A 19,442-nucleotide genomic window follows, 5' to 3' on the forward strand; every position below is an offset into this window, starting at 1 on the left:
AAAACAACTGTAAAAACAGCACTCAACCTGACCTACAGTTGAATTCAAAAACTACAAAATTGAGGAACATACTTGGTTAAAATCAAGAAGGACTAATACATTTTTTCACAGGTTTGCCTACAGCAGTAAACACTCTCTACACCAGAACACTGATATTTGCATTGAGAAAGGAAATAAAAGATCTGACCCCAACCCATGATTCCGTAGTGTCTGAATTGTTAAAAAAGTCATTCCTATACATAACCTCAGTACAAAAATGCAATTATGTCAGCTGTTTCTATAGCTCCATACATTATCGACTGGCCTCGGACATTGTTAAAGCAGAAACGGGTAGGGGGAAGATAAAAAAATACGAACCATAAACAAAGTGTAATACACAAAATACACAGTAAGAACGGTAGGCCCTGAAAACCAATGTGTAGTTCAGGAAGTTTAGGTGGCTGTGTACGCTTCCCTAGGAGATACTGAAAGTGCTTGCTGGATGCTGGGCTGAGATTGGCATGGGTGGAGGGTGAGGTGGATCGGTATAAAGACGTAGTTAGGCGGAGGCCTCGTGCCTCAGCATCACCTCATCCAGCTCGGAGATGTAGAGGCGCAGGCCCTCCAGGCATCTCTCGCGGATCTCCACCAGACTGTCCTTCAGTGGGCCCTGCAGCTGCTTCTCCAGCCCTGGCTCCTTGGACACCAGCATCTTCACCACTGTACCAAAGGTCTCGCAGTCCTGCCTGTACAACTACACAAAGACACAGCTATTTAGCCAATTCAACCGTCAAAAAGGTACAGACAATAATACAGTGAAATTAAATAACACTAAATAAAAGGTTCTTGTAAACGAAGGTCACACACATGGTGATTACGACATATCAGGTTTGTTGTGATTATTGCAGCCAAAAGTAACTGAATTTGCTGTGGGAATTCTCAGAAATTGGGGTTGAAATTAAAGCCTGGCAGATATGGCTTGTTATACTGCTCAGCTCCACACAAAAAAAGACCATTAAGAGTTTTACAAAGGTCTCCAAGTGACCCAGGTGTAAAAACCAGAGGCCTCTCCATCACCTGAGGGGCCAGAAAGTCATGAAGGGGGGCCTCCAAATGATCCCTGCTGTAGAGCAGGTCTGGCCCGGAGTTCCCACAGGCACACGGACAGGGATATGACTGAACAGACGATCACCTTGAGATACCCTTTCAGTAATGAAGACTGACACGTCTCTGGTGCTGGCACCTAAGGTCAGTGCAGCCACAGATCCCTACTGCTGCTGTGTGATTCTCAATGCAACGTGGAGAACCGTTCAGCAAAGGACCACTGAAACATTGTCGGTTTGAGGTGTCACAAAGTAAAAATTGTTCTGTTGATGGGTGCAAAAACCAACTGGACTGTAATTAGCTTCTGCAAGACATCATTGGAACAAAACAAAATTATAGAGCTCGTCAAGCTGGATCTCCAAAAAAGCTGCAATTTTTCTCTCAACAACTACAAAAAGCAGCTTGAGATATGACCCACTTCTCAAAAGTAGCAATTTAATGAAATACTCCTGGCTTCCTGAGAGGTAGAACTGTGTCATGTTAAGACCCTGCAGCCATTTTGGGAATCTGGGCTGCCTGTACCAGTAGCTCCCCAGCACCAAGCTCATCACATTTAATGCTGCAAAAGCAAGTCTGCTAATTTCAGGCTTCATCCATAATGTCCTGGTGAGAGATGGGAGCGAATAGGTGACTATTTGCTTCAAAAACACACTTCTTCTTATGTGAAGCTTTCTTGGCATATACTTGTTGAGACTCCACAAATCTCCAACAAGCACCTAATCAAAGCAATGATTAGCCACACAAAGGGAGTAAAGGAAAACAATGTGGTTTCCCATTCAGCACAGTTCAAAACATGGGGGTTGCCGTAACTATAGTGAGTTCCATTTGTTCTGGGACAAGGTTACAGTGTGGGGAAGCAACAAGAGGATCAGACTGTCTTGCTCTGTGCTGGCTGTTAAGTTCAGCAGGGGACAGGGGCCTGCCTAGACTCTCTGATAGCATGCACTGTGGACATGTGTGTGTGTGTGTGTGTGTGTGATAGCATGCACTGTGGACATGTGTTTGTGTGTGTGTGTGGTGGGGGGGGGGGGGGGGGGGTCGGGGGGCTAGGAGAGTATGAGACATCTCTGGGAACTGTCAAAGACTAGGCCAAGAAACACAAAACTCCCCTAGAGAGGTCAGAGGAAGAGGAAGGAGGAACAGTTTTGCTAAAACAATGGAAGAAAGTCAAGTTCACCAAAGACAAGTCAGACCAAAAGTTCACAGCAGCTTGAAATCAAATTTAATTAAAAATCATATGAGCGAGCCAACAGAACTGGGCTATTCTCATTCAATTAGGGGGAAATGACTTGATTTCACCAATTAACTCTGAAAAAGAACAGCCAATATCGTCACTGAAATATGATGCTGTGTTCTTGGCTTGACAAAATGGGGGATAACGACATAGATGTTTCAAAGACTCATGCAAGCCCAAATTCCTTATCTTTCTCAACTGTATCTCAACTGTCAACCATCCAAAACAAACTGGCTGCAGGAAGACAACAGTGGAAAAAAAGGTGAGTGAAACTGCACAGACCCCAAATGAAACAAGACTTTTTTTTCTAGCAAGGCTGCTCGATCCAGACAAACTAAAAAAAAGCACACTGCCCCTGGCAAACCGTGGCCTGTAGGGGCTTTCTCTCACAGTCACTTGGTACTAGACCTACTCCCTGCATAGTACATAGACATGGCCCACAAACAGTTTCCCATTCTCGTCTTTGTTTTTGGAAATCAAAGGCTAGGTCCAAAGACAGGGATGGATGAATACATTTTAGTAAACACCTTCAGTATTGTTTAGGTTTGTACTGTTTTTGATATGGAACCTTTTTACAGTCAACTGACTCACTGCATAGAAATGTGTAACAGTTTGAAGAGGAGTTTGTTTGCAGTTACATGTGAGACCACACAAGGAAAAAATGAAGAGTCAAATGTTTTGATCGTTGTAACAAAAGTGCTTATTCTACTCCTTACTTCCTTAAAAAAAATAACTATTTAAAATGAATCGCAAGATATCCAAGGCCAATCATGAGAATCCAAATGCTCCGACCCTTAAAATGCAAGGGGTGACTGTCAGGACAGAACGGCCTTTCACAAAACAGTGAGGAGACTCAACAATAAGAATGCTGCCGATGTTAACCCAACCAAGCCACCCACATAATAACAGCTCTCTCACTACAACTACATCTAGCAGACATTCAGCACGTGTGGCCTTGCACTACAACAGACTGGGAAAAGGCCAGTCTAAGACAAAAAAACATGCTGGGATACAAAAGGTCAAAACTCCATTAAAAGAGCAATATCTACACACTGAAAGCACCCACTCCAATCGTTTGCTTCCTTTCTTTTCTCTTCAGTAACCTCAACATATCCTGGCATCATTTGCTTTAGAAAGAGGATATGAGCAGATTGAGGCAACAAAATAAAAAACAAACAGAAAGCCTCAGGCCTGCAAATATCCTAGACATCCTTCATTACTTTGAACTGATTGTGTTTGTCATCCTTCAAACCAAAATTCTGCCTTTTGTGTGTTAGCATCTGCTGAGGCTGATTACAGTCTCACTTCATTACGCATCATACACACACTCTGGCCTGTCTGCTTCAAAGTAGCAGCACGGAATGGAGAACACTGCCCACAATGAACAATAAACTCTTAATTACCTGATTTCCCCTGACACTCCCCACTGCTTCACAAAACATCAAAAACTGTAAGCCATTTCACAGATATATAAAAAGACCTAGAGAGACACTTTGTTTCAAGAGAGAGGAAAATGCCTCACCCAACATGAGTTTATTTATAGATACGGCATTTAAAAAAAAGAAAATAAAAAGTAATTCTGGGAAGGCCTTTTTTCCTTGAGTGAGCAGTGAGCTTTTCAACTTCATCTGGCCGTTCAACAACACAGGAAGGCCGTGTTTGACCCTTCTGCACTCTTTGTTTGGTGAGGCGGGGTCCTGCGACGGATCGGCTCCCCCGCTAAGGGAACTGGGGACTGATTTCAGGGGCCGATAGCAGAGGGCCACACAAGCAGGGCCAGACACAAGGGGCCCAACAGCACACCGGCCTACACAGCGAGGAGCGGGGGTATGGGGGGTCGGGTGGGTGGGTTGAGGATGTTGTGTATGTGTATATGGAGAAGCAATGGTCTGTAAAACATTATAAATAAGGCTAACAGACATTCAGGGGTGCACAAACGAATGCTGGGGCAGGCAGGGGGTCTGCGATAATAGGGCAGTGGGGATGATTAGTCTGGGGCTGGTACACATTAGGGAATATTAAAAGAGGCATTTAATCACTTGAGCTGCAAAGCGGGCCGTTCAGCGGAGGGGCTAATAGCTGGACTGGATGCGTTTCGTTTGGACTGATTGAAATGATGAATGGTGGTCTTCAGTAATCACTCCCAGCCACTTCTGGCTCCTGGCTGGTCATAAACATCCAGCAGTTTCTCAAACTCCAAAATAACATGATCATGTAGCGCCTAAATATCAACCAGAAACTGCTTCACATTTGCCGGAGCATTCAGTAACCCTCCCAGAAGGCCTCCCAGAAGTGATATCTCATAAAAGCACAACAAGAGGGAACTGATGATGATACATGATTAAAAGGGAAGTGCCTTCTAATAAAGGCTGAGTGTGTGTGTGTGTGTGTGTGTGTGTGTGTGTGTGTTCATTCACATGAACCCTCAGTAATTCATCTCAACCATGAAAAGAGGAAATGAGTAAGATATGTGCCAATCAGGCAGTTCCTCACAGTAAGAACCTAAAGCTAGAATGGATGTGGAGTTAATGCGTGAATGTCCGGAGTTCTTAGGGTGGAAATATAATCATAACGCAATTACATGCAAAAGGGTGACTGCTACATATGCGAGTATTTCATATCCTTCGGTACAGAACACTGTTTATGTCGAGGCAAACAACCAAACAAACTTTTGGTTGACTATGTTTAAGAGCAGAGTAAGTTTAAACATGCATTACATAGTTTTCTGTCAATGTGATACCACAGTGTTTTTCCTTAGCAATTCCAAAACGATTTGTGGCCACATGACAACATGACAAAAGGCTGTTGCTAGCTAGGTCGTTTTAAAATCAAATTTTTCGCATAACCAATGCTCCAAGCTATTGCCTAAAACTAAACAAGATTATTTTCAAAGCAATGGCACTACGATATGAGTTAAATCCTATACATCTTTTTTTTCCATCAGCAAAACATGGTTTGGGCAAACAGATCTTCCCCAGTCAAGTGAACTACCCTGCTTAAAATTGCTAGCTTTTAGTGTTATTTTTATCACATAAACCCAAAAAAGGCTTAGGCTATTGATGTTTCAAGTAAATTCAACTTCCTTGTAGAAACAGAACAAATTGGCTGACAACCATACTGCTTCTTTTCTAATCATGGCCACTGAGGACATGGCTGCTTTGGAGGGCGCAGCTCAGCCTTCACGGAGAATGAAAGGTGACTGGATCCGTTGGACCTGTGAGTTGGGCCTGTGTCGTCAGTATTTTCAAAAAGCTCAGTTTTCGCCTGTCCACACGGTAATGGAAGGGTTGCGTGTTCAAAAGTCTTATCCCTGAAACCTGTTTTCAAAAATCCATGTGGACAAAAGGCCAAAATGCAATAAACCTTCTCTGTTTTCGCAAAATCTATTAGTGTGGACACCAACTAAGTGATACATAGCTAAATGTACTTGCCAAGTGCCTTGGGTTACTGTGGGTCCTTGATTCATATGGTTTCTCCCTACTTGGGCTAATAACCTTTTCAGTTGAATTGCAGAGCAACTGCTGCCTCTTCAAGTATACTTCATAACAGGTATACAATCAAATTTAACTTGGCCCATCCGTGAGAATAAATTACGAGCTTTTGAGGTATATTTTACATAGTCTCTTAAATTCTGATTCAAAAACTCCTCAGACGTGAGAGATCACTTTACCACATCACACTCAGAAACGTTACGGAATTACCCAAGGGAAGGAAAATCCACTCTGTATTTTTAAGATCATGGCACGAGTCCATATACTCGTTGGTACAATCATGGAGTCCATTTACTGCACTTCATTTCCAAACCTGCAATCATGGCAGTATAAATCACTGCCTTAGATAAATGTTTTCTATAATCAACAAACAATACATATACCATAATTCATGAAACTTACACATAATATAATTCCCAGAAACAACATATGCCAAAACTGCTCATTACCACAGAGCTGACGCCAGTCAAAACACGTTGACTCACAGCTTAATGGAGGCTACTCTAAAAGAAGACCATGCAATCATCAGGCTGAAGTGAGTGAGTGAATGACCCCAGTAAACAAAACTGAGAAAGGACATGTCTTACATCAGCATGTGCAACAGCTAATGGCAATAGGCCTGTTTGACTGAATAATTTAACTGTAATAAGTAAGCATTTAATGAGCCCAGTTCACCATTCACAGAGTGAGAAAATGCTGCTCACTTCAAATGTCAGAAGTGCTGCACACTAATGTGCTTCTCCTGCCAACAAATTACATGAAAGATTATTGCAGTTTACGTCACACTGTAAAGCTCGTTTCGTTTCTCAGTTAGCACCTTGAGAGCGTTCATATTAAATATGCTCAGATTTGTGAGGAATGATTTGCATTAAAGGTCCCCCTTTGCCATTTTGACTCACTGTACCCACTTCTTTTGAAGGTAAATGTAGCAGGGGATGCATCTAAAATAACTCTCTGAATCACGCTCTGAAGACCAAAGCCTAGCAACTTTGCCTTTATATGAGAATCAGACCGGACACTGCGGTGGGCAATGATGTTCCACATGGCATTACAGCATACAATAACGGTAATTCAACTGTCTGCTCCCATACGTCCAGACAGACAGGCCAACCCACAACAAACAGCCCTGTGGAGGAGCAGCAGCAGCTGTACAAAGGCTTGGCCTGAGAAATAAGCCGGTGAGCAAGAAGCACGACTTCGGGGAAGCGGCAGTGAGGAGGAGGCTCAGGATCCTCCCTTCTCCTTGCGTCAGCCCCTCGCTTCTGGGTGAGCTTCTCTGAAAAGAGTCCTGCTCTGCTCTGCTCACACACACACACACACACACACACACACACACACACACACACTCCCTGCGCAGAGGTCCACTCCAGAGTGAAGGCAGCCAAAAAAAAGTCCCTTTTGTTTTTGGGCGCTTGGCCACGGCTGCCACTGATAGGGCCTCAGGGGAGCCTGGCAGAGTTTTTACGGCCACCGCTAAATGAGCTGTGGTGATTGGTGCCCGGCGTGGCCGTCCCTCCAGTCACCACCGCGGAGGGGGCTGACATCAGACGCTGGCACCAACCCTCTGTGTGCTCCATCACTGGAGACTCGATAATGAGCTCACTGCTGGAGGAATAAGCCAGAAGGTGTGTGTGTGTGTGTGTGTGTGTGCGTGTGTGTGTGTGTGTGTGTGTGTGTGTGTGTGTGTGTGTGTGTGCGTGTGTGTGTGTGTGTGTGTGTGTGCGTGTGTGTGTGCGTGGTGGGGGTAAAAAGATAAAGCAACATAACGTGGATATTGTGAAACATGCAATGTCTTCAGGAAGAGTAATTAGACGTGAGTTTCTGGTGTGATCTTAATGGGCCAGATGAGATAAAAGGCTTTGGAATTCCCTGAATCTGCTGAGAACACTGATCCATACAGGGATGTGTGCGCTTGGGGGGCTTAATTGGGACAAGCTATATTTCACATGAGAACACGGCCAGCAGGATTAGGTGTTTGGGTGGTACAGTTCTTGTTTTCATCATCAAATGATCCATGTCAAATAGGCCCACACGAAGGGTATGACCAGAGCCAACACAAAAACTGTTGGAGTCAGTGAACTAGCGCATGAGTGTGTGTGTGGCTGCGTGTGTGTGTGTTTGTGTGTTTCAGTACAATTTTAATGCTAGAAGAGGTACCACTTCATGGGTGGGCTGGCAGAATCCCTCGAGGTAATTTCTACCCTGGTTTAAGAGGAGGCCGAAAGACAGGGTTACTGGAACTCATATGCACGCAAAGCAGCAAGATCTGCACAAAAATGTCTCTGCACACATCCAAAATCCAAGTTCATAATCTAGGAGAGCAACAGGACTTTAGCCATCTGGCTATACCACAGGAGTGGTAATGATTAAGTGGTGCTTACACGCTGCAACAGGATACAGCAGTGGTACAGTGGCGGCCGGAACACTTTCTGCACCAGTCTTTGAGTAACAACATGAAGTACTGAGAATAGGGACATGATGGCAGGGCTTCTCCAAACCTGCTCAATCTCCAGGGCTTTGGCGGCAATGGCTTGAGCGCGACGCTCCTGGAAGTCATCGGTGTCCTTGACGGGTTCCTCCTTAAGCAGGTCGTCCTGTTCCAGACTCAGTCCTGGAATATCCTCCTGCTACATATGACACGAAGGCAATGCGGCGGTCATTTAAACAGCGCTACAAAGCTGTCAGTTGTATAAAAAGTTATAACACGTCTGAACTGGATCTGTCTCAGAACCCTGTAACTCTGAGAAGAAAAGTTTCAACTCATACTGATTATACATGGGATTCACACAGTTTATACTTGATGGTTCACACCACCATGTGCACTGGACCCCCCCCCCCCCCCCCCACACACACACACACACACACAGATATTTGGCCTTGGCATGACCATCCATGGATAAATGCAAAGTTTCCATGGTCATAGTGCTGCAACTACAGTGCGAACATTTGGGCAATAAAAACCATACTCATTAACAGCCCCATGCTTCTCTCCACTCCAGCCACCACCAAAGGCACAGGGCTTAAAATCAAGCCCTGCCGCAGTGCCCAGGGAGAGCTCTCCACTTCAGTCAGGTTTACAAACAGCCCCAGGCTTTCATCTTCTGCTTGGGTCATGCTAAGTGAATGTGGCCTTAAACAGAGTGACCTGATCAAACAGAGATGATGAGGAGGCGATGTTGGGCGTATCACTGTCACAAACAGTCCTCCTCATCAGCGCTCATCATTACGCTGCTGTGATGTGGGTCTGTGGGAGGGAGGCCCCCACTGTGCGAACAGTTAAGGTCATGAGACAGACTCACGTGGCTGAACTAAAGACTTAAAGACTCAAGAAGTCCGTGGACACGGGAGGAAACATGTTGGATCTAGCGCTATGGAACGTACAGAGATGCCCACTGAAGTGTCCATGGTGTGCAGAGTACAAATAATACAATCAAATTGTTGCTTTTGGTATATCATATTCAACAGTCATTTGGGAAATAGGTGTGGCAAAATGAATATGTTTTCAACATACTGTTTCTTAAGTTAGACATAATAAAGCGTGATTTATCCTGATAATCTTTTCAACAAAAACAATGAGAATATCTTACCTTGGCGGCTAACACTGAGCTATGTGGAGATCCATCCCGAGATGAACTAATCGTGTAGCCGGATGGTCTCTCTCTTTCTAGTGCAAGACAAATGGAAAATAGAGAGAAAGAAAAGAAAGTGAAAAAGTAAGGGAGCAAAGGATGACAGAGAAAGAGGGAGAGAAACCGAATGAATTGAACCACAAGACAAAAGCCACATTTTGAGATGCAAAGTTTAAAGTTAAACAAAAAAGACAATCCAGGGAAATATTAGACCCGTCTTAATCTAATTCAATTTCTGAAATGGGATTGGAAACACATTGGCTTTGGGGTTGACCCGTTTCTCTTTTTTTCTATAATCTGCAGCACTAAGCAGTAACTCATTGTGAAGTGTGGTGGGGACAATGCGCAGCGAGTTCACAAATGTGGAAAAGCAGTGACAAATAACTGTTTACTTAACACTCTCCCCGAGGAGGCCAACAATGGAGGCTAAGCCCTTTGGATGGGGCTGGTTTGTGCATTGTACTCCACAGGCTCCAATATGTCTATAAAATAAAATAAAAAAAGGCCAAGCTGGAAAATGTTTGGCTTTTTTCCTTCTTTATTCAAGAAATCTCCTGTGGCAATAGATCCCAGCCAAGGTAAAATTTAAAACACGTTTGGCCTGTCTTTCCATTCCCTCCTGAAGGCAGCTACCCCCACCGTGATATTCAGCCGCTCAGTTGCTCAAAACAAAATGCTTCAATGTTGTTTTCCTTTAGCATTTAGCGTTCCAAACACCCTGACTTTCATACTGGAGCTCAAATATGTGTCTGCAGTAGTTGATTGTTCACACAATAGGAAGGTGCTTTGTGTTACTTTAAGCGCATCCATACAAGCCCAGAGATGTAAATGCAATCTTCCGATGTGATCACTCACTTTAACCATGCCTCTGCTGAGCTTTCATGGGAACATTGCCAGGGGGAGGCTTTTTGCAAGACAATCTGGAAAATGAAAATACAGCGGGACTTAAGAATCCCCAGATATCAACACAACAGCCAGCTGAAGCTCTGAAAAGAGGACATTGGCCGAGTTTCAGGGAATACATGGAGTGGATATGCCAGACTTAGGCAGCATGTCTGAGTGAGACAGAGGCCAGCCTGCACAGAACTGTATGGTGTGTGAACCTGCACAACACAAGTGACTGTAGAACCCATGGGCCTTAAACCGTGTGCCAGTAAATCCACCATGCCCAAGGCTGCATAGTCAGTGGCAGTAAAGGAACTTGCTTTCCACAATTCAGGTTTCACATGCATGAAAACAGGCAGAAATAAGGCTTTGACAGGGTAGAGAGAAACACCACACAACAGCTCAGAATGGAAGTTCTCTTCAGACTACAGTATAGACCACAAAGCCATCAACAGCTAAATGAAGGAGATTTTGATACCAAAAAGATAATCCAGACTTAACTGAAAAAAATTCTGAATCATAATTGAGGAGAGAAGGACAAACTCTCCCACAAATCTCACCTTATATCCTCTAGTTGGTCACCGTGATTACATAATTTCCTTTAAATATCTGGTGAAAATGTGAGCTCATGTGTCTCATACTGCCAATCTCCAAACACATCTGAGGTCTTATCCTAACTATGCTATGACAGACCAACCACAACATTGATATACATGTTTCCACATTGACATCATAGCAATCACATCAGCCCCACAATCCGATTCCAAGGTCATAGCTGGTCAATGTCCTATTATACTTTTACTGTGACCTACAACTAATACAACTGAGAAAACAGAGGTCATTATTATATTATATAAGTTTAAGGGCTGAAGAGAATTACATTCTTCCCAGTATTTGAATCCATATGCATAACCAGTCATTAAACATGTCAGCTATACACCCTGATAACTGAAATAATGTCTGCAGTGTTGAACATTGTCCAGACACAGTGGTGCAGAACAGAGATTCTGGCTGGGTGGCGTGTATCTCTGACACAGATCTTAAATAAAGAGGGAGTAAGGGGGGAGCTAATGTATTTCAGGAGTGGACTATTCTTATCCATGAGGCCAATTGCAGTTCTGGGGCAGAGTACACGGAGTGATGTACGAGTCGCTCCCAATTCCAGTCCTCAGATGACAGCGAGGCCCTAGTGAGCGCAGTGACGTCCGGGTGCCTCCCATTCCCCTGCCTCAGTGGCTGAGAGGACCAGGATGAAGAGTCTGCTCTGACACTCAGGAACTGGATGTTAAGACAGAACATGAGTGTGCAAAAGACTCCCAAGAGCAGCTTCATGGTTCCTACGTTAGCTTTTCAAAACTTCAGTAAAAAAAACTACGGAAGAAAAATAACACGTGTTCACCACTGAGGCGAGACAACTCCAAATGAAGGCTGACAATAGAAAAAAAGCTGCTCATATTTTTGGGGAAAGTCATGCTGTCAGCCATATACCAACATATGCTCATGAATTGTAAATCTCGATGATCATCAAAAGCTAATTAAAGCTAAGTGGGCATAATTATCTGCTCCATCATGGGCTTGTATGCAGATTAGACATCAAACTAATGTGATGCTAATAAATCCTGATTTAACAGAATATGAGAAACTCAGGCAAAAAAACAAGCTATCAAAGCAATGCAAATACAGCTTGTGAAGAGTCAGACTATCCTGTCAACAATTAAGTCTAAGATGATGATGATGAGTGTTTGAAAGAACAAAACAGACCCACTTTCAAACAAAAGAACTGGGATTTTAGATTTTTCAGTCAGTTTGGGGCTGACAAGATGGTAAATTGAATTCCACCCCCTCTTATGCAAAAGGCATCTGGCTTACAATGTGTGAGATAGTGTGTGTGTGCGCGTGTGTCTACATTCTCACACCCAGAGTGCCAGGCATGCCAAGCTGCATCTCAGCACGCCGTGGCATGATGGATGGGCATCCCCTGACAGTCTGGCGCCGTACAAGGGCACTCCACAAACAACAGATTGACAAAGGCAGAACCCTCTTCGGCACCATCTTCATCACACACAACAACAGCCATCTGTGAGACGCCATGCCCCCGCCATAACCTACAGAAAACTGAATCTTTTGTTCATTTTCTTAAAAGCATCTCCGCATTAGTTACATGTGATCGCATCTCTCAGGATTCCATTACCTTTCTGTGCCTTTGCAATGGAAGGTCAGAGGAGAGAATGCTTTATCTGATATCAGTATCCGAGGCATTGCTCTGATAAGCATTAAAAAACAGGGCAACAGGGGTCTGCCCATGGAGAGGAGTGATAGGAAAAGAATGAGGGGAGCCAGACGTGACGCAGGGAACAGGCGCACACTTTTCCCAGCATTCCCCACTGCCTGCCTGCCTGCCTGGGCCTCTCTCTGTGCATGTTCTTTGATGTGTAGCTTAATTAGCAAGACAGCCGAGGGGAAGGGGGGACCGTCGTCTGTTTGCTGCTGGTTTTATTGCACCTTCAAACGAAGGTGGAACACTCAACCCAAATGTGAGGTGAGGGGAGATGAGAGGGAGGCCTCTGTCGCATTAACCCTCTTAGCACCACATAAAGAGCTGCTGCAGGGACGGAAAAGACGGCTCTCTTCTTGACTACTGGTAAAGGAGTGGATCAAATTAAACTAGTTGCAGGCCAGTTATGCTCCACTTGGGCAGAAACTTTCTCTCCTCAGGTTCCACATTTCCCAACCAGAACATTTAAAATTTCATAGAAAATTAACAGAGTAAGAAACACCACATAACATTTAATAACATACTTTTTTTAAAAGTAGAGATCTGCTTAGAAATGGTAAACCAACAGTGCCAGAGCTCAGGCGTTCCAGGCCCGAAACTGCTTAATGCATCCATCCAAGTAGGCAGAGTGTCTTGGGGGGAAACTTGAGAGGCTGGCAGTCCTGTGAAGGGCATGGAGGTTGCTGGAGTGTAATGTAGCATGAGGACATCTGCTAGCTGTCAGAGCATGCTGCTTTCTCACAAACAGCGAAAGGTCAAACCTTGAATCAAGAACTCTGCCTCCTCAATAAAACCCAAGGCTCCCTGTGCGTAATTAGTATCTTTACATGTAGACCCCAGTCTCTGTCTTAATTCACACCTCCAACATTAAAGGTTTTCTCACCTTCATTCATTGGATAGTTGGGATATACACACACATACACACAAACATTAAGGCCTAAAATGTCCTCCACAGTTTTCGCTGGCTTACCGTGACCCTTCCCACGACAAGCGGCATGCTGCCGTGGGGCGTGGGAAGCGCTCTGGGTTGCGCGTGCGTTGCTGCGCTGGTGGCTGAGCAGCGGGGCGGTAGGGGTTTCTCTGCCAGCCTCGTCTCGAAGACATCTTTGCTGGTGGCACTGGCGAGCGGAATCCGCTCCGTTTCTGTCCAGCGGTCGGGGTTGTCTGTCCCGATGAGGACTGTTGCTCAGAGCCGCTGGAGCGAGGCATCCAGGCTTGGAATACCTCGCGACTCTTCTGTGCAGCCTCGAATTTTTCAGCCATCATGCCCACAGCCTCGCCGAAGGCGCCCTGGACGCTCACTGGGGGGGTCAAGGAGCGGCGCCTTCTCTCGGTCGGTCAGCCTTGCTAACGACAGCCAAAGGGACCTCTGCGTGGCTACAGAGGCCCCCATGACCCTCCCCAGGGCTTGTGACGTGCAGTGGGTGAGTCGGAGGGACAAGTCCGTCACTCTACGCCAGGGGTTCCCAACCTTTTTGACTCCGAGGCCCAACTTTTTGTATTTGTAACAGGTCGGGGCCCAACAGACACCCCCGCTTATTTTAGCGAATCTATATTCCATTAGGCTAATTGAATCTATAATCCATTAATTCTAATTAATAAGCGATTGTTATGTGTGAGAAAAAGCAACATCAGCACCTGCCACAGGTGGAAGCCTAGAAATAAATAAAAGAAAATATAACTCTAGATATTGCATCAAAATTGTATGGTGGGCGATATGGACAAAAACGATAATTAGACGATATTTATACCTTCTTGGAGATTACAATAATGGGCACAATGTTTAAGCGAAACACTTCTTTATTGTCTTTAAACAAAAATAACTTAATTGAACTGCAATGCAGAAATATCGAACTCTTGTAATAAAGTGCTCCATGCATCCATGAGAATGGACAACAGCAGTGCTTATGGCCTTATTAAACTGGCCTAACTAAAAAAGTCTGTCCAGGATTGTACAAAAATACAAATACATGAGCATTAGAGCATGTATCAGGACGAATTTTTCTGTCCGACCCCGGCCCGGTCCGACAGAATAGTAAACGAGCCCGGACCGAGTCCGACAGCCATTCAAATATATTTTTTTTCGAATCCGAACCGAGCCAGACGGAACCAATTTCTCAACTGTTCATAGTACTAATGCCACATTGACGTACGTTTTTTATGAATAGCCTGGCTTTATTAAACTGGGGCATCAACAGTTAAATGCTCTCTCTCACAAACAAGCGCTGTTAAACGCACAAGCGTACACAATAAGGCCAATACGCATATTTAAATTAAATGATTCACATTGCAAGAATGTTTAGTAAAATGGTGCGGCTCCTTTAAGAGGAGCACGTACAGGGAGCGACAACGGTGACGCATAGTTTGGATGTAGCGACAAACATTTATGTGCTGTGAAAGTGTTAACCGGTATGTGAGTAACGTGAGTTTTATTAAAGCATAGCGTGTGTAATGTGTAGCTATTTCATTCCGTTTGCTAACCTTTCCTGCTGTCTGTATTTACTAACCAACAGCACACGTAAAGGAAAGGGAATTCACCCCGAAGTTAGAAACATGTAATCTACTTCGGCAGTGGAGCATTTTACTCCCCTGCAATCTCCAACTACGTTCAGACAGACAGCAGGAAAGGTTAACAAACGGAATGAAATAGCTACACATTACACACGCTGTTTTAATAAAACTCACGTTTTATGCTACACCAACGGAGGCACAAAAGACATCACCATGCGCTGCTAACCTGTTGCAAAGTGGTTGCGAGAAGCCATGTCACGTGATCACGTAGGCCCACTAGTCGTGTGAGTGCCGTGCTGTGGGGAGCGCTGCTGCGCTGTAGGCTACATTAAGAACATGATGTGAACAGTTTCCCCGTGCATGTCATTGTTTTTGGCGAAGTCATTTAAATGCTCGATAATGTAATTTTGCACATCGTTTGAACAACAATGACGATATTATCGCAGACGATATATATCGCCCACCCCTATATTGTGCACCCGAAAACAACATAAATACACACAGAGAACTGAATTGCAGTAGGCCTAGGCCTATTTGTGCACAACAAGCAAGTCAGGACCCAAAAGATAGCATGTACTCAAAACAAGTGATGGAACATGCAAACAAGACCACTCAGCTAGGCCTAATTAAAATAAGTGATGCTTCAGACATGCAAACAAATAGGTTCAAATAGGTCAATATAATGATTAGAATAATTTAAATAATGAATTAAATCTGTGGCTGCAATCTATTATCAACATAAATAGCACCAATCATTCCTGGGCAGTCTTTTGAGTTGGTAGCTGTCCATAGAAAAGCATATCCACTCCAATGATAACGCACAAAAACAACACTAATGCAACGTTACTGACGTCCGTCGAATCCTATACATTTACGAGTAATCACTTCAGACAGCGTGTATTTTAGACACTGTTGTTTAATGGTATATGTTTCATGCTCTCTCGCCGTCAAGCTAGGAATATGCAAAACACAATGTTGCCACTCGACGGTAAATCGTTAGAATAGTGTCGGTTGGCGACCATCTAACCTGGGGTTGCTTTCTGTCGGGTGCTTTGCATTAAGGTGATAACTTTAAGACGAGTTGCTTCAGTGACAGCTAAATTCAGCTTGACAAATGCTACATACAACTTTAGATTTGTCGATTGTTCCGTCATTTTGCCTCTTAAATAGAAACTTTCGCCAAACAATCCCTCAGCTCTCTCCAACTTTCACTACCGTCTCGGTCGCTTCTGCCTAATGGACTGCAGGCACCACCGGTTTCATGTCAACGCACACCGGAAGTAAACAAAGTTGCGTTAACTGCATTCAAAATGTGTATCACATTGATCTAGGCCACAATAATATCATATATGTACGTGTTAACTTTGACGTCCTTAATTAATATTGTTCTCAATTTAAAATCAGTTACTCGCTCCGCGGCCCACCACTGGGGGAAAAAAAAATCTGAAACATTTTCGCGGCCCAATGATACGGCTCTGCGGCCCCCATTGGTTGAGAAACCCTGCACGCAACTCCACTACCGCTCCGTGGTCACTCCCCAGTGATGCCGCAAGCTCCGTCAGGAGCTTAGCCTGGAAGCGCTGTAGGAGAGCTGCTGTGTTTGTGGAACACGCAGCCTGCCCAGCTGCCAGGTAGGCTTTCTCGGCCAGAGCCGCCTGGTGCCTGGCCACAAGCGTGGGCAGGAGGGGTCTCTGGCCGAGGCGCATCATGGGGGAGGCGGGCGAGAGGTGGCCCGCCACCGTATCCTCGACAGGCGGGAAGGAGAGGTGCCGAGTAGGGAGTGGCCCATGTGCTAGTAAGCTCCCTATGCACCTCCGCGAAAAAGGGAATGGACCTAGGGGCTGCTGCAGTTGGGCCAGCGTAGAACTCCCCGTCCAGCAGCGAAGTCTTCACGCTGGGTGGGGGAGGGAGAGGGACACCAAGGCGCCGAGCCGCCCTCAGCGCCACCTCGTGTAGCTGCTGGCCCATGGTCCCGGAAGTCACCGGGGGAGAGGATGCCCGCGGTCTTCCGCTCAGTTCCACCTGAGCCTCCTCATCTTCCGTGGCGTCCGAGGAGTCAAGCAGGGAGTCCAGCTCCGGCATGGGCTGGTCCTCGAACCCGGACGGTAGTTCCACCGCCTCATTGTCTGGGGCAACCAGGAGGGCAGGTGAAGGAGAGGGAGAGAGGCTAGCGGGCACGGCTACATCCATAGGGCGGCTGCCAGATGCCACGCTGCCTGGGGCCGAAGGCACGCACAGTCCTACAGGGGGAATATCCCTGGTTGGAGCTGGCGTTGCCTTCCTCGGGTATGCCTGCCCGGACATCGTGTCTGAAATGAAAAGATAGCAAGAGTACACCATCACAACTAGGGGTGGGGGAAAAAATCGATTATTCGATTTTTCTCGATTCTCTCTAAAACGATTCTCTCTCCGATTCAGAAAAGTTCATAATCGATTTTGTAATAAAAAAAAAAAAACACATCTTTTTTTTACACATCCATTTTATGTTGAAATGCAAGCTGCATAGATTATTGGATTGTTCATAGAAAGTCAAAATTGTGACAAGGAAAAGCTTTTTTTTTGCAACTCAGAGTCTAAAATCACTTCCTACTTTGTGTTTGATAATTAAAGAAAATCAACAGATGAATTAACTTCTCTATTTGCTTTATTAGAGAAAAAGCTTTTAATGGTCACAATTTTGACTTTCTATGAGCAATGCAACAGTCGATGCAGCTTGCATTTCAACATAAAATGGATGTGTTTTTTTTTAAATTACAAAATCGATTTAAAATCGTATCGTGTATCGTTGACCTCTGAATCGATATCGAATCGAATCGTGAGGTGCCAAGATATTCCCACCCCTAATCACAACTAGAGTTGTCACGATACCAAAATTATGACTTTGATACAAAATATCATGATGCCCGATACCAGCGATACGATACCACAAATACAATACCACAAATACGATATGATACAGGCATATTCATCTATGATAGTAATAAATAAAACATCTGTAAGGTTCCCTTTTTTACCAGCTTGTTCCTGCCCAGCTTTTTGAACACTTAACAAATGGCATTCATATAAGTATTAACCTACAGCAAGATATTAATGAAAACTACATGGTGAATTCATAGCATTGATTATACATGGCTATGTAGACCTATTGCCCGTATCTGACTATATGACTACATAGTTATTCCCATAAGTATGAATTACATAATTTTACAGATATATATTGGTTTTCTGTGATGCTCAAGTTAACCACTGATATTTGGATGAGAAATCCTGCACCTAATGACTGATCCTGAACACCATATTTGATAACGGATGAGGTGGAAAAAAACCTAAAGCTATGTGGGTTAGGTACATTAAAGATGGACACATTATTAAAGGGCAATTTCTCCCCTTTATTGAAAAACAACAATGAAAAACATGCCACCACATACCTTGGCACCAATACACACATGCCATTACACCATGGCGAACAATGAGACTGCCTGTCTGTCCGGTAGAATTTTGAATTCTGAATATTCACACTTGTTGCAACTAGTTCGATATTCTCACATTCATATTTTATCTTAATTCATGGAATAATAATTTTTCCATAACTAAAAATAAAATAATTAGTTCAAGATCCACCCTCAGGCTCCACCAGCATGTAGCCTATTGCATCAAGTGTGTAGTATTTGTTGATCATGATCATATAGGCCCACATAAGTGAAATTGTAGGTTATTTTGCATGTAAAGCGGTTTCTTTCTAGAGTTTAATTTTGACTTTGAACTGGGCTACGTTCTTGCAGCCATATTGACCAGAGATGGGGGGACTCGAGTCGAAGACTTGACTCGAGTCCGACTCGAGTCGCCAGTTTTGTGACTTGTGACTTGCTTGACCAACACTAACGAAAGACTTGACTTGACTTTGACTTGCCCCTTCCTGACTTGTGACTTGACTTGAGCCGTGTGACTTGCCAAGTCATTGCAGTCTAGTTAAATATTTCAAATCGTTTTAAATAATACAAAATAAAAAAATATTAGATGAACATTGTTTTAATGTGCGCGAGTGCTCCTGACCTGCAACCTAGCAACCCCTCTTCCACGCAACGCAACTCGACAAGCCAAGCCTGCATGAGTGATCAGCAGAGATGGAAAGCGCTCCGACCAACATCCCGAAAATAATACATTTTGGCTATAAAGATTACACAACATCACAAAATAAAAGAGGAGTGACATGCAAAATCTGCAATGTCAAAATTACGGATTTGCCAAGCACCACGTCGAATTTCATCCAACATTTCAGGACAGCACATAAAGAAAGGTGACTAACATGTTGCAAACCTAGATGGATTAACGTC

At 44.3% G+C, this 19,442-nt stretch overlaps 1 protein-coding gene across 1 annotated transcript in view; it reads right to left on the reverse strand.

The window, feature by feature from the left end:
• Positions 1-19,442, reverse strand: part of LOC308367989 (uncharacterized protein) — a 32,816-nt gene continuing 13,374 nt past the window's right edge. Inside the window, exons 9-11 of the mRNA XM_080842022.1 lie at positions 9,396-9,472; positions 8,307-8,435; positions 1-733 (exon numbers count right to left, since the gene is read on the reverse strand). Coding sequence (XP_080698148.1) covers positions 539-733; positions 8,307-8,435; positions 9,396-9,472 — 401 coding nt within the window. The 3' untranslated portion in view covers positions 1-538. The remainder of the gene's footprint in view (positions 734-8,306; positions 8,436-9,395; positions 9,473-19,442) is intronic.

Source organism: Sprattus sprattus (genome assembly GCF_963457725.1).
Source record: "Sprattus sprattus genome assembly, chromosome: 7".
Taxonomy (NCBI): Eukaryota; Metazoa; Chordata; class Actinopteri; order Clupeiformes; family Clupeidae; genus Sprattus; species Sprattus sprattus.